Raw genomic sequence first — 27971 nt, 5'->3', positions numbered from 1 at the left:
GGTTTAATCCCCTATTTTCTACATTTGAAAATGCCTGTACTAAGTCAAGAATATGACAGTTCTTGTCCATTCGTTTTTGATGCGTTTTGTTATTTGATTTTGCCATGTGATTATGGACTTTCCGAATTGATTTTCCTCTATGTTCAGTATTTTTGTGATTTTACTTTTTATGCTATCTTTTAGATTCATTTGATAAATTTTGACAAATAATTATAATTTATATACATATATATAAATTTATATATTTAATTGAGGACGATTTTTCGCAAAACTAATTTCAATGTTTTATTCAAATATATTTAATATGCATATATTATATGAGCATCAGCACTAAATTGTAACGATATATCAATGTCAGTAATCTGGTGATAGAGTGCGTAGTGTAGTGATGCGTTCCAATAGCTGCCACAGTCTCTGATTCGGATTGTTGTAATATCGTGTTGTCAACATCCGCAGACAGTTTACACAAAACCACTGCATTTTATCTACCTCTTCAGGATCACATAAATCTACTCTGTCTATTCAACAAAGAAAAAAATAATAAAAACGCTTAATTGGACGAAAAGATGAAACAATTGAAAAATACAAAAATATATCCTTTACAGTAGAAATAATTTTTTCTGCCAATATGATTACAAATGTCCGTTTTTTATATATATAATTACACTTTATGTATGTATAAGAATAACGCATTTAGATTGATTGGTAGCCAGTGTATATTTCGCATATTCTCTATCTGTTTTTCTCATTGTAAACGAATTTGCCTGTTTTGCACCACTGCCGTTGAATATGCCTCTAATGCCGCTCTATAACGTGGTTTTTGCAATGTTTGATAATCCGAAAACTGTAAACAAAAATGTCGGACACCGACTGCAAGGCACCAATTTCATGATATTATGTTGAAGAAATCGTTGAGTAGATATATGTTGGATATTCTTTTTCATCCTTGCGAGCCTCTTCCAGGAAATATTATTCGGAACCTTTGTAACCTAATCCCGATTTTTGCAAATATACCTCAATAAAATGATATATCTATTCATGAAAAAATAGCAATGAATTAGAATAGTACCTGTTGATAAAACTGCTATAGCACGCAGTAACGTTGATTCTTCTTTTGAAATTGAAAGTTCTTGAGATTTGGAAATGAATTTATAAACATCTTGAAGTTTCGACTTTGAATATAAATGTTGAACAGGCCATTTAGAGAGGTTATGTATTCCGTTGTGTTGTTGATTAAACATTGGATTGTCTATTTCTCCTATAAGGAAAAAGTCAGAATGGCTGCCTGTAGAAAAGGGGAAAAAAGTAAAATTTCATTTTATATCAAACCTAATAAAGTATAAATACATAACCGGTAAGGTACATTTCCTAAAACACTTACAGGCATGATGCCACAAGGTCAACATTATTAAACATATTCAAGATATACATACAGATGTCAAACTTTGCGATGCAGCTACATAAATTATTATGCAGTTATCCTCCAAAAACAATTTTGTTTTTTCATTTGAAATTATTCTGTGAAAAAAAGGTAGTAGACGAATGTTACATGATTAAAATTTTAAAGAGTTCTGATTGGTTATGATAGGATATGACATACCTTTCAACAGCTCTGATTGGTCATGTTTGTGAAGCTGGGCAAAACCTGGAATACACCTCATGAAATCTACCATCAAAGTTACAGAAGATTCAAACGTGTCTACAATACTGTAACCAACCCTGTCTTTGTATAAAGCAGGATTAGACACTTCGTTGTTATGATTTACATCTAATCTCTTATACTAAAAAGAGAGATAATTTATTATTTGAGGATAAGACTGCACAATAGTTCAACACATGCTTCTATTTGTTGTCATCATTGCATCAATATAAGTTTTTGAATATGTGCTCTGATGCTTATATTCTCTATAGGATTAGCAACAGGTACACTCATACTAACGACTGGGTTCTATTTTTAAAAATGTATGCATAACAGCATGCTCGTACCTTGTCGATACACTGGTCTCCGTGTATGTTACCTCGGTTTTTGTTTGCTACATAGATTTATTTCTTCCAAATGAATTTATGAACATCAGTAAACTACTGTTGCATTTATGTACAAGATATATACTGCCATATAAAGGGGCTTGCAACTAGCTCTAGAACATGTACAATGTATTAAGCTGATAAAACTCATGATAGAATGATTTCCTAATATGGATAGTGAAATTTGTTGGAACTTTTAATATTGAGGGAAGCCAATTCTTCTCAATAAAGCCATCGAAGAGTTAGTGCATATATCAAAACGGAAATCTAAACAAAAATAAAGTTACTTGAACATCACATAAGGTAAAAGATATTTGGTATTTCAAATGGTGAACATGTGACTATTTTGTAATTTGAGTCAAATATCTCGTGAAAATAAATAGCCCACCTGTAAAATGAAATCTGTTAGTTTTTCATACATTAAAAGTTTTTTTTGTTTTACCTTCTCTTTATTCAAAGTAAAGGATATGAAGTCGTACTATATTGCTAGTTAGTAAATAAGAATGTCTATTATATATGTAGTATGTCCTTACACATGTGTGTGAATGTTTGTCCTGTACGGCTATGATATATATGGTATGTATTTACAAATGTGTGTGAATGCTTGTCCTGTACATCTATGATATATGTAGCACTGTGGATTCATTTATTTTCGTGGGTACCAATTTTCGTGGATTAAGAAAAACTTGCATATTCATGGATATTTAATTTCGTGGTTTTGCTGAAGTCTGCATACAAACCTATAGAAAAATTATCATTCGTTGAACATTTAATTTCGTGGTTTTACTATGCCCACGAAATCCACGAAAATTGGTATCCAACGAATAATAATGAATCCAGAGTATTAACTTACATATGTGTGTGAATGCTTGTCCTGTACAGCTATGAGACTATCTGTGATATATGTGTTATGTACTAACATATGTTTGTCCGGTACAGCTATGATATATGTAGTATATACTTTCACATGTGTGTGAATGCTTGTCCTGTACAGCTATGAGACTGTCTATTATATATGTATTATGTACTAACATATGTATGTGTGAATGTTTGTCCGGTACAGCTGATATATGTAGTATGAACTTACATAGGTGTGTGAGTGTTTGTCTGGTACAGCGGTGATATATGTAGTATATACTTACACATGTGTGTGAATGCTTGTCCTGTCAAGCTATCATATATGTAGTTTGTACTTATACATGTCTGTGAATGCTTGTCCTGTACAGCTATGATATATGTAGTATATAATTACACATGTGTGTGAATGGATGTCCGGTACAGCTATAATATATGTAGCATATACTTACACATTTGTCTGAATGATTGTCCGGTACAGCTATGATATATGTAGTATGTACTTACATATGTGTGTGAATGCTTGTCCTGTACATCTATGATATATGTAGTATATACTTAAACATGTGTTTGAGTGTTTGTCCGGTACAGCTATGATATATGTAGTATGTACTAACATATGTGTTTGAATGCTTGTCCTGTACAGCTGTGATAAATGTAGTATGTACTTACATATGTGTGTGAATGCTTTTCCTGTACATCTATGATATATGTAGTATGTACAAACACATGTGTGTGAATGCCTGTCCTGTACAGCTGTGATAAATGTAGTATGTACTTACATATGTGTGTAAATGCTTTTCCTGTATGGCTACGGTATATGTACTATGTACTTACACATGTGTGTGAATGTTTGTCCTGCACAGCTATGATATATGTAGTATATACTTACACATGTGTGTGAATGCTTTTCCTGCACAGCTATGATATATGTAGTATATTCTTACACATGTGTGTGAATGCTTGTCCTGTACAGCTATGATATATGTAGTATATACTTACACATGTGTGTGAATGCTTGTCCTGCACAGCTATGGTATATGTAGTATATACTTACACATGTGTGTAAATGCTTTTCCTGCACAGCTATGATATATGTAGTATATTCTTACACATGTGTGTGAATGCTTGTCCTGTACAGCTATGATATATGTAGTATATTTTTACACATGTGTGTGAATGCTTGTCCTGTACAGCTATGATATATGTAGTATATACTTACACATGTGTGTGAATGCTTGTCCTGCATAGCTATGATATATGTAGTATATACTTACACATGTGTGTGAATGCTTTTCCTGCACAGCTATGATATATGTAGTATATTCTTACACATGTGTGTGAATGCTTGTCCTGTACAGCTATGATATATGTAGTATATTTAAACACATGTGTGTGAATGCTTGTCCGGTACAGCTATGATATATGTAGTATATACTTACACATGTGTATGAATGCTTGTCCTGCACAGCTATGATATATGTAGTATATTCTTACACATGTGTGTGAATGCTTGTCCGGTACAGCTATGATATATGTAGTATATACTTACACATGTGTATGAATGCTTGTCCTGCACAGCTATGATATATGTAGTATATTCTTACACATGTGTGTGAATGCTTGTCCTGTACAGCTATGATATATGTAGTATATACTTACACATGTGTGTGAATGCTTGTCCTGCACAGCTATGATATATGTAGTATATACTTACACATGTGTGTGAATGCTTTTCCTGCACAGCTATGATATATGTAGTATATACTTACACATGAGTATGAATGCTTGTCCTGTACAGATATGATATATGTAGTATATTCTTACACATGTGTGTGAATGCTTGTCCTGTATGGCTATGGTATATGTAGTATGTACTTACACATGTGTGTGAATGCTTTTCCTGCACAGCTATGATATATGTAGTATATACTTACATGTACACATGTGTGTGAATACTTTTCCTGCACAGCTATGATATATGTAGTATATACTTACACATGTGTGTGAATGCTTGTCCTGCACAGCTATGATATATGTAGTATATTCTTACACATGTGTGTGAATGCTTGTCCGGTACAGCTATGATATATGTAGTTTATACTTACACATGTGTGTGAATGCTTGTCCTGTACAGCTATGATATATGTAGTATATACTTACACATGTGTGTGAATGCTTTTCCTGCACAGCTTTGAGACTATCGATAAAGTTTAGTGCTTCATTATTATCAATAGGAATGGTTTCTCTCAGATCTGGTTCAGTTTTAATATCATGATGTTTCACTTCATTGATATACTGAGTTCGTCTAGCATGGGTATATCTGCCTTGTTTTATTGCTATAAAAGAATTAAACTTCAATATGAAAATTTGACAAATTGTGTTGATGTAATGAATGACAACAACTAACAAACATGTCATACTGCTTTACATCTCCACACTAAAACGTCCGATGCTTTAATAGCATGTCTTTATTGGTTTAGAATGAAAGTACTACAGTTTAAAGACTGTTTAAATAAACAAGAGAACTGTATATTGTAAACGAATTTAAGAAATCGTCCAACCATAGAGCACCCGCTCTCCTTGTTAATTTTATTTGGTATTGAAGTATTTAATATTTTCAAATTTCAATTGCACATAATCCTTGGACATAATTATGTTTATAATTCATTTAGACAAATTGTGGTGTTAATTCAATAGTTTCTATTTTTTTTACCTCTGATATTTATTCATACATCGTTTCTGGTAAAACATGGTCTTTGCTCATACTTTGTGGTTTTTCTATATGAGATCTGTGTTCGTACTTTTATTTCTGTTCAGTACTTTTTGAGGGATTTCCTTAATACATGTACTTGCTTTCGTTTTTTCCATACCTTTTTGTATTACGGAGGAATGTTCTATGAGCATGCTGATATTTCTTCTTCTATTTTCTATTCTACTTGTATTTTAACTTGCTTGCTCGTACTTCTAATATTATTAACAGTAAAAAAATATACAAAGACGTACCACGTTTAGACATGCCAATCGCCAAACATTTTTGATACCGACAGTATGCACACAGCCTTAGCTTCCCAGCAGTCAGAATACACTATTTATCATTGACACATCGATATTCAAAATTTTCGTCTTTTTGTTCTCGTACAATACTACGACGAAAAAATCCCTGAAATTGTAAAAAGAATACTGGTGTCATCATTAAGATTTTTTTAAGGGAATTAATCAAAACAAACGAACCAAAACAAAAGTCAGGAGCCTATAACTTAGAGGTTGTCGTTTATTGCTGTGTAAAATATTTGAACTTAACATAAAATGGGTAGCTATAAATAAAATGTTGTCTCAACATTGCGAGGGTTCAACAGTCATGATATAAATAAAATATAATCACAATCACATACCTTACACGCTTCACAAGTATTGGCGCCATAAAATGAAATCCTGATGCTTTGTCACCACATATTCTGCATGGTGGAAGAAAGGAAGTCATCTGACCTCTTGAGTTTGCACTGTTTTTCCTAGAATTTACATCAAAACTTGTGACTTCTGTTTTGATTGGATGATAGGTCAAATCTAGTGAGAAATCTGTTTCCATCGTCTGATTCTGTGGTAAAATTGGATGATGTGACAGCTCTTGTCCTAGGGGGAGGTAATTCATTGTGATGTGTTTCTACAATATAAAGAATTTGTCGTGAAGTACGTAAAAAAAGCATGCTCGTATGATTTAAAATCAAACGCATCAAATGCCTTAGGCGGAACAAAGACAACTATGTTGTTTGTCTATCGCTTCTTACCATGTGCAAATAACACTCTTGTATATCTGTTATACTTCTGAAGTCACAGGTTAGGTAGTAGTGAAATTAGTGGGATTTGCGTGATCTCAGAATGAATAATATTATTTCACGTGGAGAAATCGTTCACCTTTTATTTGAAAACAATGAACAAAGCATGACATACGTATTAAGCACATATCTAGAATGCAATGTGAAAAGATCAAAGATCAGATTCTAAATATATATTATATAATCATAACAAATTATAGAAAGTCGATATTTATTATTGTTATATGTTTATTAAAAAAAACTATATAAAGGTGGTGTTCTGTATGATTAGAAAACAAATAAGATAAGATGGTGTAAATACAAACATTATTAGGTCTATAATAATGCAAAAATGTACACTCAGATTTCAATTAGCGACGATAAAAGCAAACCATTGAACTCAAAATGGCCGGTCTCAAAAGGCAACAAAATATAGTCAATATAAAATTGCTTTCGCCCCATGTCGTATTTACCCAAAGTGCAAGCAACTGAATATCAAATTTAACTTTTAGAATTTACTTCGCAAATGAAACAATTAGAATATATATAAATATAAATAGCAAACACTATTTTTCTCTTTGATTTCTTTAATTCCATAAATATAAAATGACAAGCGTATGCATGACATACGATATGCTTATATATATATATAATATGTGTATTATGAATTAATTATAATACGAAAGTCGATGATCCGTCTCTATACTTGACACTTCGAGTTTAATTTTGGTTCCTACCTTCTTTGTTTTAGGTTTGTTTTTAAATATGAGTTTGAACTTTAATATCATATGTATAAGCGGCTTTGTTCCTTACACGTGTTTCCTTTCAAGTCATGTGATCCTTAATTTAAAAAAAAGTTAACCTTTAATTATAGTTTCTTTACTTGAACGGCTATAAAGAAAGTGTACGTGGACTCGATAAATAATAAGTTTATACAATCAATACACTAAAATAAATATTAACTGTCAATAACATAATTATATATTAAATGGACAGAAAAAAACGTACATGGAGCCATTTAAGGTCTTAGTTACGAATTCATTCATTATTATTTTTAAGATACCTAAGATTTATGTTTTGTTCATTGCATTTTTCTTCATTTTCAAATCACAAAATTTCTCTTTTTCATTTATGTGTAAAATATGTATACTCGTGTACACCAGCTCCAACAGGGGTAGGGGTATTTGTATCTGAATCATTTTCATATATTTTTAACATCCAAATTTGTTTAAAACTACAAAAAATTGCTTGATTTTGAATATTGGATTAATTGATAAAATTGGCATAAAAGATTTTACAACAGATTTTACATGATTTTCTAAATATGTTTAAAATGATTCAGTGCTGTTCGTTGTTTTGATGTATCAAAAATTGTTCAAGTTTTTGTAAATCTTTGAAATGAGAGACAGGCATCATTAACCAACATCAACATAATTAATTAAACGTTCAGAGATTTTATCAGATTTCAAAATGCAATTACATGTATAAATCTGTTGAGGTGCTGAGTTTTTAAGATTAGAAAACGCTGTCCAAGTGTACAACAATTTCAGAGGATAATTTGTAATTTCTCTTCAAATTAACTTGATCGCAGCTGTAATCAGTCAGTGAATGTTCATTTAAGGGCCAATCTGTTGGGGTTGAATTTAAAAGTAAAATGTACTTACATTTCCCGTTTCTAAGAACTGAATATGAACAAAAATAGTAGTACTTTTTTAGTTTAAATAGTTCATAAAATTGAGAATGGAAATGGGGAATGTGTCAAAGAGACAACAACCCGACCAATTAAAAAACAACAGCAGAGGGCCACCAACAGGTCTTCAATGTAGCGAGAAATTCCCGCACCCGGAGGCGTCCTTCAGCTGGCCCCTAAACAAATATATACTAGTCCAGTGATAATGAACGCCATACTAATTTCCTAATAGTACACAAGAAACTAAAATTAAAATAATACAACCTGTTTGTTGTTTTGGGATAAACTAATTTAAGAAACCTTTATTGGATAGCGGTGACCGTTTTTTAGTCTATATTTAAATGGTTTTGATGATTATCTTCAAGTCGTCACGGAAGAACAATTTAATCTGTTATTGACCGAACAATATAAAACATAAAAGATGTAAATAAACATTAATCTGTTATTGACCGAACAATATAAACCATAATAGATGTGAATAAACAAAAGAAAAGATTAAAATCCAACGTTATTTTGCAAATAAAAGAAAGTGATTCAAAATTTTAAAATAAATTGATATACTTATAACTGCAAGAATATTATATACAATAAAGATGTCCTGTGTTGGGGTTGGGTGTGTTGTTTATCTTGTCTCTGAAAACTGGTATTCACTAAGGCGAACGGCCTAAGTGAAAAACGACCGAAATCGACCGAAGTTAATATCAGTGAATTTTTTTTCAAGATCAAATCAACAATATATATATCAACACAAAATACAAGAATTGATTATTTCATTGTTTCAAAAATGTATTTCATGACAATTGTTTGAACCAAAATTTTACCATAATTATACATGTATGAAAAACATAATGTTTAACGGTAATTACCTAACAAGTATGACTTCTCTTTGGGTAAATTTGCTTAGTCTATTCCAATTAAGAAAGAGAAACCTTTTTAAATATACCGACATTGACGAATGTGCAATTGTAAAAATATATAAACATATTAATGTAAAAAACATGAGAAACATGAACATGTAAATGAAGCAGTATGGAATCTTCAGTATTACCGTATAGGTACATGTATGTATACCTCTAAGTGAGGCAGTGGGCATTATTTAGTATAACCGTATAGGTACATGTATATATACCTCTAAGTGAGGCAGTGGGCATTATTTAGTATAACCGTATAGGTACATGTATGTATACCTCTAAGTGAGGCAGTGGGCATTATTTAGTATTACCGTATAGGTACATGTATGTATACCTCTAAGTGAGGCAGTGGGCATTATTTAGTATTACCGTATAGGTACATGTATGTATACCTCTAAGTGAGGCAGTGGGCATTATTTAGTATAACCGGAATACACATACATGTAAGTGACACAACATCAAGCTGACAAAGAAATGAGGTATTCAAGAATGTTTGCTTGCAATGGACATCACAACTAGAAATAGTATTGAGATAAACAATGCTTAGCATTTTTATGAAGTCTTCGTCCTAACTTGTGTTACAAAACTTGCACTAATTCCTGATGTGTGCTGTGTATTTTCCGGACCATAGGAGTATTTGGACCATACGCGTATGGTCCTGACCATATGGGTGTATGCCATACGCGTATGTCTGGATGATACACGTTTACTTTAAATTCTTTTTAAATCTTCATAAGGTATCACCCTATTAGATGTCTTATCTTTCAAAATGTCTTTTTATTATATTTTAATAATAAAAAAGGATTAACTAAATAAATATAAGCAAAAGTTCATTTTACTTATTACAATAAGAAGATGGCAAAATCAAATAGACATTATGTAAAGGGAAGTTTTGTTACTATACGTTTACCAGTAGTTGATAGGGTGATTAACCACGTTTATTGTATACAGAAGTTGACATCACCGGCAAGGACCATAGTTTATTTAATTTTTTCTGTGAATTTGGTGTACTTGTATGGTCCAAATACTCATATGGTCTGGAACATGTATATATTAGTACAATGTTATTGAAATTCTTATTGCCCCTCTAATTTCTTCTTGCATTTTCTTTAAAAGTTGATGCTTCCATATTTGGACCACGTACTTTAAACCAAGTTCTTGTTACACGAATCTAAGCGCACATAGTCATTATAGTGGCCTTTTGTACGAATAAATTAATGATACAGTTTTGAGAAAAAAAATATTGATAAAGACAGTGTTTGGAAAATTCTGGAATAATTCTATTTACTAACGATGGACAAGTATTAACTTTCTTCTGTAATAAACATAAAGATCTTAAACAAAAGCTAAGTAGGTGATAGTCCGAATTTACTAAGAATATGTCTAATATGTTTTAAAACTACATGGTACACATGTACTTGAGGTTTTAAAGTTGTTATATATAATCCTGAACAGGGAATAACCGGGTATAAACTGTCCAGAAGATAGGTCAATCTTAAAAACCTTTAAAAAAACATTACCATTTTATTTATTATGAATTGTAAAAGAAATTATCAAATGGCTGAAGTCAACCAAAGATTGCGACAAAGGCTGAAAACAATGACTAGAACTAGTGTATGCAATCATAAAATAGTCCAAATATTCCTACAAGATAAATAATTCAGATTGTCCGAAATTTGGATTTGACATTAACTGACCATTGCCTCGCGAAGGTGTATTCAATTAACACAAAAATGAGATACTTAGAGCCAAAAGAGGGTTTGGTAATAGAAATTTCCCAGTGAAGCTGTAAGACTCTTGTCGTCGTGTCGATTTGGGGATGCAAGAATACTTAAAAATGTTCAGCTGGGAAGTGTAACGCAATCTTGAGGTATTCACAGATTGTTTGCTTTATGCTTACCTTTAGCCCTTAAACAATTACGACCGAAGGGACATGTATGTTATTTCATTTTAAAAAATGATATAAGTGACTTAAATTTAAAAATCAAACAAACAAAGTGACCAAAAGCTTGACTAAATGATATTAATTTTACTGAATTAACAATTCAATAATTACATAAGGTAAATCATTTATCAAATTGATTTTATTTAACTATAAACCTAAATTCGAAAAGAGATGGTCAATGCCTACAAACCAGTAACCACAAAAGTGAGCAAAAGGGGTTTGATACTGCGTGAACCACAAACAATTAAAATCGTAAGGCAATACGCCATTTTTTTGGAAAATTCCTACATGTTTAACTTATCAGGAGGTCTTGGACGCTTTATGTTCTTCTCATTGCATTGTTAGTTTGTTTTCGACTCTGAGGTTTAATTATTTCTTTGATATCCTCCCCTTTTAATTTAATGATCAAAAACTTAATGTGACTAAAAATTAATTGTTCACCTTTCAGATGATAAAATTGAGAACATGTAAAAGAGACAACAATCTGACCAAAAGGCAGATAACAGCCGTGATGATAAGATCAACATTGGTGATATAGCATGTTTTTCCTGATGCCATCACAAATCCCCTAATCAGTAAAAAGTAGCCGATTTAGACACAAATCAATTTAAACAAGTTAATTTTTCATTTGCATTCTAAATTATCCGCCTTTATCTTCTGTCATCAACTACATAATTATTCGACACATCAGTTAAGGGAAAACGGTACTATTTATTCTGCCATAGGCGACAAAACTAACATGTCTAAATTTACCACTTTTTATAATAAAAACCTGGTTAAAACAGTTATGTGTGGTGTTAGTACTTTATTATTCTATTTTACAAATTGACTAGAACACACCCGCGAAATCGCGGGCATATACAGCTTGTGAACTGTTGTAGGATGATTTTTTGTAAAAGACATTATGTATGGAGAATTTCATCAAATGTATCAAAAGCCCTCTCCCTTTCTCCAAAGTCCGATATTTGTTTTCTTTCTGTTTAATTCTATTATTTTCATGTTTCTTGCCTCAGACCACAAATATTCTTCTCCTTTGCTACAATGCCTCTTTTGGTAAAAGTCAAATCAAATTAAAAATTTCCACCGTTTCTGTGAGTGTCTGACCTAATTACCCGATTAAATGAACGGCTGCTATCTGCCTTTTGGTCAGATTGTTGTCTCTTTTACATATTCCCAATTTCCATTCTCAATTTTATCATTTGAAAGGTGAACAATTGATTTTTAGTCACATTAAGATTTTTATCCTTTAATTAAAAGGGGAGAATATCAAAGAAATAATAAAAACTCAAAAGTCGAAAACAAACTAAAAATGTCACTACAAAAACAAAAAGCGTCCAAGACCTCCTGAAAAGTCTCCCAAAAAAAATGGCGTATTGCAAATAATTCCCTTATGATTTTAACTATTTGAGGTTCACGCGGTATCATATCACTTTTTTGCTCACTTGTGTGGTTACTGGTTTATAGTTATTGACCATCTCTTTTCGACTTTGATTTCGGGTTATAGTTAAATAAAATCAATTTGATAAATGATTTTCCTTAAGTAATTCTTGAATTGTTAATTCAGTAAAATTAATATTGAGTCAAGCTTTTGGTCACTTTGTTTGTTTGATTTTTTAAATTTAAGTAATTATACAATTTTTGAAAATGAAAAAACATACATGTCCCTTCGGTCGTAATTATTTACAGTTAGACCAAATGATCAACCAAATGATAAATATAAAAGCTCAGAGAGCTTATGTTTATTTGTTATGTAACATGCCGACTATAAATAAAGCTTTGCACTTGAACTTGTAACTGGTATGTATTTGTTACAGTATTTGTAGTCAAAATGGTATATAACAAAAATGCCGAATCCTGTCATGCCTGTGCAAATTTAAAAAGGAGTCCACACAAACTAACAAAATAAAAAAAATACTATCAATCAACAGATCAATTGTAAAGTTAATCTGCTATATACATGTATGGAATTAGGCATTTAGTTACCAGTTTTTAGTCCATGTAAATTTATGAGAATATAATCTTATTATCTGTATTTCCTAAGATTTCAATTCTTATTCTATATTAATATTCCCATGTGTTATGCTTGTTGTTTGAGGAAAATTATCAAAAGAGCTTGACCAAGATTGAACAATTACTGGTATCATGAATAATGCCATTTTTGTCTTGTCTGCAACTGATTGTATGGTGTACATGTTTGTCTTGGCTGGGTTCATCTTACCATGACCTGATATTCATGGTTCATTGGTCAATAATAAGTTTCATATTTTGGTCTGTTTGTTGTATACTATATACAAGCTATAAATAATTAAGAGATCAACTATATTTGGTGTAGGTAATGATTGCAAGGTGCACATGTCTGTCTGGCTTGGTTTTTCTGACCTTGGACTTGGTATTATTTGCTTGACAGTCATGACAGTATTCGTTTTATGGGTCATGATTGGTTATGTTAACTGGGTAAATCACAATCAAATCACCAATTGATCATGTCGAAGCCTACAATACAATACAGTTATCTCCTTTTATAAGTTTAATAAATCATTGGAGATTAAACATGTTAAATTGATGTAATCTTTTTTGCTTGACTACAAAAACAAACATGCTGATTTTGTTATATTACAGGAACTGTAGGAAGTATTCCAAGAGTCTGATTGCTAAGTATGCATTACAGGATTTTATTATTGGAGCAACATCTTAGGAGGATAAGTGCAAATGTATGAAGGAATCCTTGGGAACAAAAAGCAATTATATGCAGAAGAGGAGTCTTAAACATTATTAACAGAGTCAAAGTAGTGGTGTATTCAAGGAGTGTAAACCAACTGGAATTAACTATTGTGTATATTTGTTCAACCTCTAGTTCTTTCAAATTATAATACAATTCAAATTATTGTGTCAACATACATGTTACAGTAAAAAATGAAAATGTTTTAAAATGAATTTCATATAAAAAATAATGAAATAACAAAATGTTTTAGCTTATTGTGCAGCCAAACTTTGAGGTCAACATTATGCATTAACCTTAAGATCAGGATTAAAATGAGAAAAACAAACTATTTTTGCATATATATGAAATAAAAAGTAAATGGATGTAAATTACTGAGAGACTTTCAATATGGTATATTTGTATATCAGCTATATTTCACAGAACTTTCTATTTTAGTTATTAGTACAATGAGATATGAGGTATACATCAATCAGACAGCAATGAATACTACAACAAAAACAACACCTGAAGGTATTTAGATTCTAACATGCAGTCCTCAACAAAAGACCGGTGTCTTAAAGATATGCCACGATCTATTTAATTGACAAGAGGATATAAACAATTACAATATGAATCGGGAATAGCCATCAACATCAAATTCTTTGAATATTTTTTTTTAGTTAAGATGAAATTTAATACAACCACTGAAACGGTTTCTGGATTTAAACGGGTACATGCATAGGTTGCGAGGCGAACTGATTTTTTCTTCTTTAAAACCTTCTTAAAAAGAATTGGCATCTTGTGCAGGTACTTTTCCATAATGTCATTGGTTTGTGTCAAAACTGATGACCACACAATATGACTTATACATACATGCATAATAAAAATCAACTGAAATGATCCATAAATCATTTACAAATAAGGATTGAGACTCCAACACAACCAAAATAGTTCTAGGGGTGAATTAAGGTGCCCTGGATATTATTTATAACCTGTGATGATTTTATTGCTTTCTTCGTTTAAGACTAAAAACATTTGGAAACAAAGAAAGTAGAAATAGGATGGAAGTATGAACACATGGTCAAGACTAAGAAGAATGTTAAATTAGCTCAAATCCTGTGAAATTTGTGTGTTTGAGGCTGAATTCACTTTAATTTCATTTTTTTAAAAGAAGCTCGATTCACGTTAATTTCAAGTGAATTTCACGTGAAGGCTCAATTCACGTGAATTTCACATGTTAAATTTCACATCAGATTCACGTGAAATTTACGTGAAAAATTTCACGTGAGTTTCATGTGTAAGCTCGTTTGAGGTGAATCTCACGTGAAATACACGTGATATTTACGTGAACGAAATTTGCCTGTGTCATGTGTGTAACAAACTCAAACTGAGGGAAACGCATTAAATATAAGAGGAGAACAACGGACACAACATTAAAATGTAACACACAGAGAAACGGACTATTATTAAAAGTCACCTGGGGCCAACACGAATTGATTTTTAGAAATGAGTTTTGTACCATATGATAAAGTAACAACTACTAAATAAATAATTAATTAATAAATAAATGTAATAAATAAAATTTGTAATGAAAAATTAATGTTTAATTTTTTTCTGAAAATCTTATACCCGCGAGCCTACTTAAGCAAATATCCATGCAATGTCTGGAGATTTCTTGTGTCGAGGCTTCTCGTAGTTAGACCTTAGCTATTTGCCTTTTGCATCCAGCTGTCTCTGGTATTTACTGTCTAGTAAATCCATGTAAGATTTTACAAATTTTGACAGCCAAGTTAGAGGTCTTTTGATCAGGCCGGTTTATCTTCCGAATCGTTATTCGGACTGACAAGAAATCGATCATTGTTGATTTCTGAAGCTATATTTGTTTTTATTATTGAAGCAGACGATTTCGCGAGTTTGTTTATATGTTGCTATGTTGTTATCGATAAATTCCGAGAAATTCGAACGGAAAAGTAGTCCCGGCGGGTTGCGACCTTTAGCTTAACCAATCATCTGCTGAGATCACCGGTAACCACACGTTGATTAAATTTTGTTATACAACGGGTGCAGAAAGGTATAAATTCACGAAGAATTAGAGAAATAAATTTATATATTTAAACGAGAACGCTTTTTCGCAAAACTAATTTCACTGTTTTATTCAAATATATTTAACATGCATATATTATATGAGCTTCAGCACTAAATTGTAACGATATATCAATGTCAGTAATCTGGTGATAGAGTGCGTAGTGTAGTGATGCGTTCCAATAGCTGCCACAGTCTCTGATTCGGATTGTTGTAATATCGTGTTGTCAACATCCGCAGACAGTTTACACAAAACCACTGCATTTTATCTACCTCTTCAGGATCACACAGATCAACTCTGTCTATTCAACAAAGAAAAAAATAATAAAAACGCTTAAATGGACGAAAAGATGAAACAATTGAAAAATACAAAAATATATCCTTTACAGTAGAAATAATTTTTGCTGCCAATATGATTACAAATGTCCGTTTTTTATATATATAATTACACCTTATGTATGTATAAGCATAACGCATTTAGATTGATTGGTAGCCAGTGTATATTTCGCATATTCTCTATCTTTTTTCCTCATTGTAAACGAATTTGACTGTTTTGCACCACTGCCGTTGAATACGCCTCTAATGCTGCTCTATAACGTGGTATTTGCAATGTTTGATAATCCAAAAACTGTAAACAAAAATGTCGGACACCGACTGCAAGGCACCAATTTCATGATATTATATTGAAGAAATCGTTGAGTAGATATATGTTGGATATTCTTTTTTATCCTTGTGAGCCTCTTCCAGGAAATATTATTCGGAACCTTTGTAACCTAATCCCGACTTTTGCAAATACACCTCAATAAAATGATATATCTATTCATGAAAAAATAGCAATGAATTAGAATAGTACCTGTTGATAACACTGCTATAGCACGCAGTAACGTTGATTCTTCTTTTGAAATTGAAAGTTCTTGAGATTTTGAAATGAATTTATAAACATCTTGAAGTTTCGACTTTGAATATAAATGTTGAACAGGCCATTTAGAGAGGTTATGTATTCCGTTGTGCTGTTGATTAAACATTGGATTGTCTATTTCTCCTATAAGGAAAAAGTCAGAATGGCTGCCTGTAGAAAAGGAAAAAAAGTAAATTTCATTTTATATCAAACATAATAAAGTATAAATTCATAACCGGTAAGGTACATTTTCTAAAACACTTACAGGCATGATGCCACAAGGTCAACATTATTAAACATATGCAAGATATACAAATAGATGTCAAACTTTGTGATGGAGCTACATAAATTATTATGCAGTTATCTTCCAAAAACAATTTTGTTTTTTCATTTGAAATTATTCTGTGAAAAAAAGTAGTAGACGAATGTTACATGATTAAAATTTTAAAGAGTTCTGATTGGTTATGATAGGATATGACATACCTTTCAACAGCTCTGATTGGTCATGTTTGTGAAGTTGGGAAAAACCTGGAATACACCTCATGAAATCTACCATTAAAGTTACAGAAGATTCAAACGTGTCTACAATACTGTAGCCAACCCTGTCTTTGTATAAAGCAGGATAAGACACTTCGTTGTTATGATTTACATCTAATCTCTCATACTAAAAAGAGAGATAATTTATTATTTGGGGATAAGACTGCACAATAGTTCAACACATGCTTCTACTTGTTGTCATTATTGCATCAATATAAGTTTTTGAATATGTGCTCTGATGTTTATATTCTCTATATGATTAGCAACAGGTACACTCATACTAACGGCTGGGTTCTTTTTTTTTAAATGTATGCATAACAGCATGCGCGTACCTTGTCGATACAGTGGTCTCCTTGTATGTTCCCTCGGTTTTTGTTTTCTACATAGATTTATTTCTTCCAAATGAATTTATGAACATCAGTAAACTACTGTTGCATTTATGTACAAGACATACACTGCCATATAAAGGGGCTTGCAACTAGCTCTAGAACATGTACAATGTATTAAGCTGATAAAACTCAGGATAGAATGATTTCCTAATATGGATAGTTAAAATTTGTTGGAACTTTTAATATTGAGGGAAGACAATTCTTCTCAATAAACCCATCGAAGAGTAAGTGCATATATCAAAACGGAAATCTAAACAAAAATAAAGTTACTTGAACATCACATAAGGTAAAAGATATTTGGTATTTTAAATGGTGAACATGTGCCTATTGTGGAACTTGAGTTAAATATCTCGTGAAAATAAATAGCCCTTCTGTAAAATGAAATCTGTTAGTTTTTCATACATTGATAGTTTTTTTTGTTTTACTTTCTCTTTATTTAAACTAAAGGATATGAAGTCGTACTATATTGCTAGTTAGTATATAAGAATGTCTATTTGTCTTCGTCTATTGCAGATGTAGTATGTCCTTACACACGTGTGTGAATGCTTGTCCTGTACGGCTATGATATATGTAGTATGTATTTGCACACGTGTGTGAATGCTTGTCATGTACAGCTATGATATATGTAGTATGTACTCACATATGTGTGTGAATGCTTGTCCTATACAGCTATGAGACTATCTATGATATATGTGTTATGTACTTACAGATGTTTGTCCGGTAAAGCTATGATATATGTAGTATATACTTACACATGTGTGTGAATGCTTGTCCTGTACAGCTAAAAGACTATCTATTATATATGATTTATGTACTAACATATGTGTATGAATGTTTGTCCGGTACAGCTATGATATATGTAGTATTTACTTACACATGTGTGTGAGTGTTTTTCCGGTACAGCTATGTTATATGTAGTATGTACTTACATATGTGTGTAAATGCTTGTCCTGTACAGTTGTGATGAATGTAGTATGTATTTACATATGTGTGTGAATGCTTGTCCTGTATGGCTATGATATATGTAGTATGTACTTACACATGTGTGAGAATGCTTGTCCTGCACAGCTATGATATATGTAGTATATACTTACACATGTGTGTGAATGCTTTTCCTGCACAGCTATGATATTTGTTGTATGTACTTACACATGTGTGTGAATGCTTGTCCTGTACAACTATGATATATGTATTATGTACTTACACATGTGTGTGAATGCTTTTCCTGCACAGCTATAATATATGTAGTATATACTTACACATGTGTGTGAATGCTTTTCCTGCACAGCTATGATATATGTAGTATATTCTTACACATGTGTGTGAATGCTTGTCCTGTACAGCTATGATATATGTAGTATATACTTACACATGTGTTTGAATGCTTGTCCTGTACAGCTATGATATATGTAGTATGTACTTACACATGTGTGTGAATGCTTGTCCTGTACAGCTATGATATATGTAGTATATACTTACACATGTGTGTGAATGCTTGTCCTGTACAGCTATGATTAATGTAGTATGTACTTACACATGTGTGTGAATGCTTGTCCTGCACAGCTATGATTAATGTAGTATGTACTTACACATATGTGTGAATGCTTGTCCTGTACAGCTATGATATATGTAGTATATACTTACACATGTGTGTGAATGCTTGTCCTGCACAGCTATGAGACTATCGATAAAGTTTAGTGCTTCATTATTATCAATAGGAATGGTTTCTTTCAGATCTGGTTCAGTTTTAATATCATGATGTTTTACTTCATTGATATACTGAGTTCGTCTAGCATGGGTATATCTGCCTTGTTTTATTGCTATAAAAGAATTAAACTTCAAAATGAATCTTTGAAAAATTGTGTTGATGTAATGAATGACAACAACTAACAAACATGTCATACTGCTTTACACACTAAAACGTCCGATGCTTTAATAGCATGTCTTTATTGGTTTAGAATGAAATTACTACAGTTTAAAGACTGTTTAAATAAACAAGAGAACTGTATATTGTAAACGAATTTAAGAAATCGTCCAACCATAGAGTACTCGTTCTCCTTGTTAATTTTATTTGGTATTGAAGTATTTAATATTTTCAAATTTCAATTGCACATAATCCTTGGACATATGTTTATAATTCATTTAGACAAATTATGGTGTTAATTCAATCGTTTCTATTTTTTTACCTCTGATATTTATTCATTCTACATCGTTTCTGGAAAAACAAGGTCTTTGCTCAAACTTTGAGGTTTTGCTATATGAGATCTGTGTTCGTACTTTTATTTCTGTCGCTACTTTCTGAGGGATTTCCTTAATATATGTACTTGCTTTCGTTTTTTTCCATACCTTTTTGTATTACGGAGGAATGTTCTATGAGCATGTTGATATTTCTTCTTCTATTTTGTATTTACTTGTATTTTGACTTGCCTGCTCGTACTTCTAATATTATTAACAGTAAAAAATTTATACAAAGACGTACCACGTTTAGACATGCCAATCGTCAAACATTTTTGATATCGACAGTGTGCACACAGTCTTAGCTTCCCAGCAGTTAGAGTACACTTTTTATCATTGACACATCGATATTCAAAATCTTTGTCTTTCTGTTCGCGTACAATACTACGACGAAAAAATCCCTGAAATTGTAAGAAGAATAATTGGTGTCATCATTAAGATTTTTGAAAGGGAATTAATCGAAAGGAATGAACCAAAACAAAATTCAGAAGCCTGTAATGTAGAGGTTGTCGCTTATTGCTGTGTAAATAAAGGCAACAGTAGTATACCGCTGTTCAAACTCATAAATCCATGGACAAAAAACAAAATCGGGGTAAAATATTTGTTTTTCGTTCATTATTTTGTATATAAATTAGGCCGTTGGTTTTCTTGAACTGTTCATACATTTGTCATTTCTGGTCCTTTATGGTGTATTATGCGATGTGAGCTTTGTTTAATATCTCAATCATTTGGTTTTTATATAACCAAACTATTCTACTGGAAATGAACTTTACATAAATTGGGTAGGCATAGATCAAATGTAGTCTCAACATTGCGAGGGTTAAACAGCCATGATATAAATTACATCTCATCACAATCACATACCTTACACGCTTCACAAGTATTGGCGCCATAATGAAATCCTGATGCTTTGTCACCACATATTCTGCATGGTGGAAGAAAGGAAGTCATCTGACCTCTTGAGTTTGCACTGTTTTTCCTAGAATTTACATCAAAACTTGTGACTTCTGTTTTGATTGGATTATAGGTCAAATCTAGTGAGAAATCTGTTTCCATCGTCTGATTCTGTGGTAAAATTGGATGATGTGACAGCTCTTCTCCTAGGGGGAGGTAATTCATTGTGATGTGTTTCTACAATATAAAGAATTTGTCGTGAAGTACGTAAAAAAAGCATGCTCGTATGATTTAAAATCAAACGCATCAAATGCCTTAGGCGGAACAAAGACAATTATGTTGTTTATCTATCGCTTCTTACCATGTGCAAATAACACTCTTGTATATCTGTTATACTTCAGAAGTCACAGGTTAGGTAGTAGTGAAATTAGTGGGATTTGCATGATCTCAGAATGAATTGTATTATTTCACGAGGATAAATCATGCACCTTTTATTTGAAAACAATGAACAAAGCATGACATACGTATAGAATGCAATGTGAAAAGATCAAAGATTATAATTATAAATATCTATTATATAATCATAACAAATTATAGAAAGACGATATATATATTACTGTTATGTTTATTAAAAATAAAAAGATATGAAGAGGTTTTGTAGAAAACAAATAAGATTAGATGTGGTAAATACAAACATTATTAGGTCTTTCCGCTTTTCTGGGGAAAGACCTATTGTATCTGTTCTGATTATATTTTTTTTCTTCCGCCAAATGTTGTTATCGCGTAAAATTTTTGTTTCGCAATATGTCGCTTAGATATTTATTATAAAGTATCATGCAGTTTATGCGCTTTTTATCCCTGAACAATTGGTTTTTAATTGTGATATTTATAGTGATGTGCATTAATCGAGAGAAACTACAGAAGTGTAAAAATACAAGGATTGTACATCACAAAGGGATTGAATGACCGAAATTTGATTGACCAGCAATAATGTACACTCAGATTTCAATTAGCGACGACAAAAGCAAACCATTGAACTCAAAAGGCAATAAAATATAGTCAATGTAAAATTGCTTTCGCCCCATGTCGTATTTACCCAAAGTGCAATCAACTGACAATCGAATTTAACTTTTAGAATTTACTTCGCAAATGAAACAATTAGAAAATTTATAGATATAAATAGCAAACAACATTTTTCTCTTTGATTTCTTTAATTCTATAAATATAAAATGTCAAGTGTACAAAATGTATGCATGACATCCGATATGCTTATATATATATATGTGTGTGTATAATGAATTAATTATAATACGAAAGTCGATGATCCGTTTCTATATTTGACACTTCGAGTTTAATGTTGGTTCCTACCTTCTTTGTTTTAGGTTTGTTTTTAAATATGAGTTTGAACTTTAATATAACATGACTTGTATAAGCGGCTTTGTTCCTTACACGTGTTTCCTTTCAAGTCATGTGATCCTTAAATTAAAAAAAAGTTAACCTTGAATTATAGTTTCTTTACTTGAACGGCTATAAAGAAAGTGTACGTGGACTCGATAAATAATTAGTTTATACAATCAATACACTAAAATAAATATTAATTGTCAATAACATAATTATATATTAAACGGACAGAAAAAACGCACATAGAGCTATTTTTAAAAGGTCTTAGTAACGAATTCATTCATTATTTTCTTTAAGGTACCTACGATTTATGTTTTGTTCATTGCATTTTTCTTCATTTTCAAATCACAAAATTTCTCTTTTTCATTTATGTGTAAAATATGTATACTCGTGTACACCAGCTCTAACAGGGGTAGGGGTATTTGTATCTGAATCATTTTCATATATCTTTAAAATCCAAATTTGTTTTAAACTACAAAATATTGCTTGATTTTGAATATTGGATAAATTGATAAAATTTGCGTAAAAGATTTTACAACAAATTTTACATGATTTTCTCAATATGCTTAAAATGATTCAGTGCTGTTCATTGTTCTGATGTATCGACAATTGTTGAAGTTTTTGTAAATCTTTGAAATAAGAGACAGGCATCCTTTACCAACATCAACATAACTAAACTGTTCAGAAATGTTGTCAGATCTTCAAAAAGCAATTACATGATTGTATAAACCTATTCAGGGGCTGGGTTAGAAAACGTTATCCTAGTGTAAAACATTTTCAGGGGATAATTTGTAATTTCTCTTCAAATGAACTTGATCGCAGTTGCAATCAGTCAGTGAATTTTAAGGTACAATTTGTGTTGGGGTAGAATCAAAGTACAATGTACTTATGTTTCCCGTTTCTAAGAACTGAATATGAACAAAAATAATAGTACTTTTTTAGTTTAAATAGTTCAACCTGTTTGTTGTTTTGGGATAAACTAATTTAAAAAACCTTTATTGGATATCGGTGACCGTTTTTTCAGTCTATATTTAAATGGTTTTGATGATTATCTTCAAGTCGTCAAGGAAGAACAAATTAATCTGTTATTGACCGAACAATATAAAATACAATAGATGTAAATAAACAAACTAAAAGATTAACATTTAACGTTATTTTGCTAAAAAAAGAAAGTAATTCAACTTAAACAAGAATGTGTCCCTAATACACGGATGCGCCATCCGCAATATCATTTTTTATGTTCAGTGGACCGTGAAAGTGGGATAAAAACTATAATTTGGTATTAAGATTAGAAGGATCATATCATAGGAAACATGTGTACTAAGTTTCAAGTTGGTTTAACTTAACTTCATCAAAAACTGCCTCGACCAAAAACTTTAACCTGAAGCGGGACAGACGGACGAACGAACGGACGAACGAACAGACGGACAAACGGACGCACAGACCAGAAAACATAATGCCATAAATGGGGCATAAAAACATGATAAATATGTACATTTTTAAAAGTGAAGTATGGAATCTTCAGTATTGCTGTATAGGTGCGTATACATTTAAGTGTGAGGCAGTGTGCATTATTTAATGTTACCGGGTAGGTACGTATACACGCAAGTTACACAAGTGCACAACGAAATGGGGTATTAAAGACATATTTGCGTATAATGGACATCACAATCAGTGCCATATTGAGGGAAAAAAAACTTTGCTTAGCTTTTGATAAAGCATTCGTCGTAAGTTGTGTTAGATATCTTGCACTCAATCTTAATGTGTGTAATGTATATATTCGATACATGTGCCTTGGCATTGCACAATGTCAGGCTTTTCTTTGACTGTTTATGACGTCTTTACACTAAATCAGATTCATTGGATGTTGGATGTGTACTGACTGATAATTAAGTCTAAAATGCATGATTTGTTTTATAAATTTTTAGTGGCTTTGAATTAGTTGTCAGTAAATGCAAGTACTTTCAGATCTGTAATTAGTGGGTTTTTTTCATGGGATATATACATTGTAAGTACGCGGCCACGTCCACTGTGTGTAGTATTTCTATTTGTATTCATCTGATTTTTATAGTTCTTTCTTATGTTGTACTGTTATACCACTGTCCCAGGTTATGTGAGGGTTGGGATCCCCCTAAATTGATTAACCCGCAACATTCTGTTTGTATGTGCCTGTCCCAAGTCATGAGCCTGTAATTCAGTGGTTACCGTTTGTTGATATGTTACATATTTGTTTTGCATTCATTTTTTGTACATAAATAAGACCGTTAGTTTTCTCGTTTGAATTGTTTTACTTTTGTCATATCGGGTCCTTTTATAGCTGACCATGCGATATTGGCTTTACTCATTGTTTTTAGGCCGTACGGCGACCTATAGTTAATAATTTCTGTGTCATTTTGGTCTCTTGTGAGGAGTTGTCTCATTGTCAATCATACCACATCTCCTATTCATATATGTTGTTAAAATTCTGATTTCTTTTTGCATTTTCTTCAAAAGTTGATGCTTCAATATTTGGACTACGTACTTTAAACTAAGTTCTTGTAACACGAATCTAGGTGCAATTAGTCATTATAAACATGGCCCTTTGTACGAATAAATTAATGTTGACAGTTTTGAGAGAAAAAAATATTGAGAAAGACAGTGGTTGGAAAACTCTCGAATAATTCTATTTATTAACGATGGACAAGTATTAACTTCCTTCTATAATAAACATAAAGATCTTAAACAAAAAAGATAAGTAGCTGTTAGACGATAGCTGATTGTCCGAATTTACTAAGATTAATCGAATAAAGTAAATGTTTTGAAACTACATGAGGCATATGTACTTGAGCTTTTAAAGTTGTTATATATAATCTTTTCTGAACAGGGAATAACCGGATATAAGCTGTCCAGAAGATAGGTCAATTTTAACAACCTTTAAACACATATCCATTTCAATTAGTATGAATTTAAAAAAGAATAATCAAATGACTGAAGTCAACCAAAAATTGCGACAAAGGCTGAAAACAATGACTAGAATCAGTGTATGTAATCATAAAATATTCCTACAAGATAAATAATTCTGATTGTCCGAAATTTGGATTTGACATTATCTGACCATTACCTCGTGCAGACGTATTCCATCAACACAAAAATGTAATGGTTAGAGCCAAATGAGGGTTTGGTAAATAGAAATATGGTCACCCGAATTCTGAGTCAATCTGTAAGACCGTTTTCGTCGTGTTGATTTTGCTGGATGCAAGAAAACTTAGAAATGTTCAGCTGGGAAGTGTAACGCAATCTTGAGGTGTTTATGCTTACGTTTAGCCTCTAAACAATTACACCCGAAGTAACATGTTGTTTCACTTTACAAATGTTATTAGATACTTAAAATTAAAAATCAAACAAAGTGACCAAAATCTTAACCCAATAATATTAATTTTACTGAACTAACAATTTAATAACTGTATAAGGAAAATCATTTATAAAATTGATTTTATTTAACTATAAACCTAAATCCAAGTCGAAAAGAGATGGTCAATGACTATAAACCAGTAACCACAAAAGTGAACAAAAAGGGATAGCTACGATACTGCGTCAACCTCAAACAGTTACAATCATAAAAGAATCATTTGCAATACGCCATCTTTTTTTGGAAACTTATCAGGAAGTCTTGTACGCTGTCTGTTTTTGTCGTGACATTGTTGGTTTGTTTTCGACTTTCGAGTTTTATTATCCTCACATGGTATCCTCCCCCTTTTGATTGACGAAAACATATATGATTTAATAACTAATTTGTTCACATTTCAGATGATACAATTGAAAATAGAAATGGGGAATATATTAAAGAAGACAACAACCCAACCAAAAGGCAGATAACAGCCGTGATGTTAAGATCAACATTGGTGGTTTAGCCTGTTTGTTCTGATGCGGTGGAAAGCCATTACAAATCACTTTATCAGTCAAAAGTAGCCGCTTTAAACAAGTTAATTTTCAATTGCATTCTAAATTTTCCGCCTTCACCTCTGTTATCAACTACATAGTTATTTGACACATCAGTCAACTTGTTTTTGTCCTGAAAATGCATTGAATTTACACCCTTACGACCAGCAAGACCACCAATCCAGAGTAGGGACAAAACAAACCATAGGGAAAATGTCAATATAGTGTTCTGCAGTGTTTCAGCTTTTATGTACAAATAAATATTTGTAATGTTGAGGATGTTCTTTAATGTAATTCGTTTTTAATATATAATATGAATATGTGGTTTGATAGTCAATCCACTTGATTTTAAATATATGGATGTTAGCAGTAATAGGTCACCGTTCAGCCTTCAACAATGAGAAAATCCCGTATAGTCTGAAGTAAATGGACCCCACATGAGAAGTGTGAATCAATGCAAACGGGGAAACGGCCTAAATTATAACAAACAATTTATCCAACAGAAATATGACAGATATGAACCAACGATAACCACTCTACAAAGGGTATTTGTAAAAATGAAAAAATGATGAATAGTTTTTATGTCATTATATTTAACCAATTTTAAAGGAGAAACATCTTCGACTAATGATTTTTGAACATCCGTTCAGTAGCACCCACACCTTTTGTAATAATATACTCTCTAATATATATATTAAAAATAAAGATATGTGGTATGATTCCAAACTATCAAACAAAGTTCAATGAGGTTGCTACAAGATAATATAAGCAACCGTATGGTCTCTAAAAACGAAAAGAACCCGATATAAACCTCCAGCTGTCTGTGAATCAAAAACAATGGAAAGTGTTTATATGTCTAAAAAAATATATGAAACAAAATAAAGATGTTAAATAAAAATACTTGCATTTATCTGCATCAATAAAATGTGATAAAACTAAAACTATATTATTAAACATTATAATTTATAAAAGAAAGATTTTACTTACTATATCATACCAGTACCTTCCTGTACTAGATTTAAAATATTCTTTAAAATAGGTTTAAACTGTTATGTATGTGGGACAAACACGCGAGACTATTTAAAACCTTTGTTAAACGATGAAGAGTTTAGATTACAGTGTGTACTAGTTATTGACCTATAGGATCTTACCTACGATACCAGTCCTCAATTGGGACCTGGCTAATATCAAGAACAGTTAAATGTCTCCAGGTAGAATGAGCGTCGTACGGAAATCCTGTATCTGATAAAAGTAGTCCTCTGACGTACAGGTTCAATAATTCGTTCTTTTAAGGATCATTGAGTGAGATGAAAAATATTTTTTTGTTTTTTTAATATTTTGATGGGTTAAGTGGCATGGCGACTTAAAACTTAACCATGTTAACCCAATGTGGGTGACTATTTATATAACATACATGGTACAATTATCTAAACAAAATACAGAAGTACGAGTGTGACTGTACGTATAAACAAGGTACTGCCTACAACCACGAATAACACTAGTACCGTATATCGTTGTTAATATAATTGTATAATGGAATTTGAAGCGACTATCGTACACGTGAGAGGTTTAGCTAGCTATAAAATCAGGTTCCATCCACCATTTTCTACATTTGACAATGCATGCACCAAGTCAGGAATGTGACAGTTGTTGTCCATTCGTTTGATGTGTTTTA

The 27971-nt window shown here is 31.8% G+C and overlaps 1 protein-coding gene across 7 annotated transcripts; it reads right to left on the bottom strand.

The window, feature by feature from the left end:
* Nucleotides 1–271: 271 nt before the first annotated feature.
* LOC143082121 (retinoic acid receptor gamma-like) lies at nucleotides 272–27466 on the bottom strand. 7 transcript variants are annotated; one of them, XM_076257678.1, is made up of 7 exons: nucleotides 27284–27408; nucleotides 20948–21214; nucleotides 20328–20484; nucleotides 5044–5219; nucleotides 1601–1781; nucleotides 1070–1285; nucleotides 272–518 (listed from the first exon to the last, which is right to left on the bottom strand). In XM_076257678.1, exons 2-7 carry the CDS (start codon nucleotides 21200–21202, stop codon nucleotides 355–357), a joined length of 1149 nt encoding a protein of 382 aa, XP_076113793.1. In that variant the 5' UTR covers nucleotides 21203–21214; nucleotides 27284–27408; the 3' UTR covers nucleotides 272–354. The 7 variants fall into 7 exon arrangements, 4 of the variants coding, with proteins under 4 accessions (XP_076113793.1, XP_076113794.1, XP_076113792.1 ...); XM_076257677.1 differs by lacking the exons at nucleotides 272–518; nucleotides 1070–1285; nucleotides 1601–1781; nucleotides 5044–5219; nucleotides 27284–27408 and adding exons at nucleotides 16080–16326; nucleotides 16878–17093; nucleotides 17406–17586; nucleotides 19493–19668; nucleotides 27448–27466; XM_076257676.1 differs by lacking the exons at nucleotides 272–518; nucleotides 1070–1285; nucleotides 1601–1781; nucleotides 5044–5219 and adding exons at nucleotides 16080–16326; nucleotides 16878–17093; nucleotides 17406–17586; nucleotides 19493–19668.
* Between the last annotated feature and the right edge of the window lie 505 nt (nucleotides 27467–27971).

This window comes from Mytilus galloprovincialis, chromosome 7 (assembly GCF_965363235.1).
Source record: "Mytilus galloprovincialis chromosome 7, xbMytGall1.hap1.1, whole genome shotgun sequence".
Lineage (NCBI taxonomy): Eukaryota > Metazoa > Mollusca > Bivalvia > Mytilida > Mytilidae > Mytilus > Mytilus galloprovincialis.
Note: the sequence above shows the minus strand (reverse complement) of the source record. Positions and strands in the feature narration are given on the sequence as shown.

Bases quoted from the DNA above. Each gene is read 5' to 3' on its own strand.
- LOC143082121 (XM_076257677.1), bottom strand. From the start codon at position 21,202: ATGAATTACCTCCCCCTAGGAGAAGAGCTGTCACATCATCCAATTTTA. The intron at 17,587-19,492 runs GTAAGTATATAC...CTCTCTTTTTAG, and splicing joins ACAAGCATTCACACACATGT to TATGAGAGATTAGATGTAAA. The intron at 17,094-17,405 runs GTATGTCATATC...CCTTTTCTACAG, and splicing joins CCAATCAGAGCTGTTGAAAG to GCAGCCATTCTGACTTTTTC.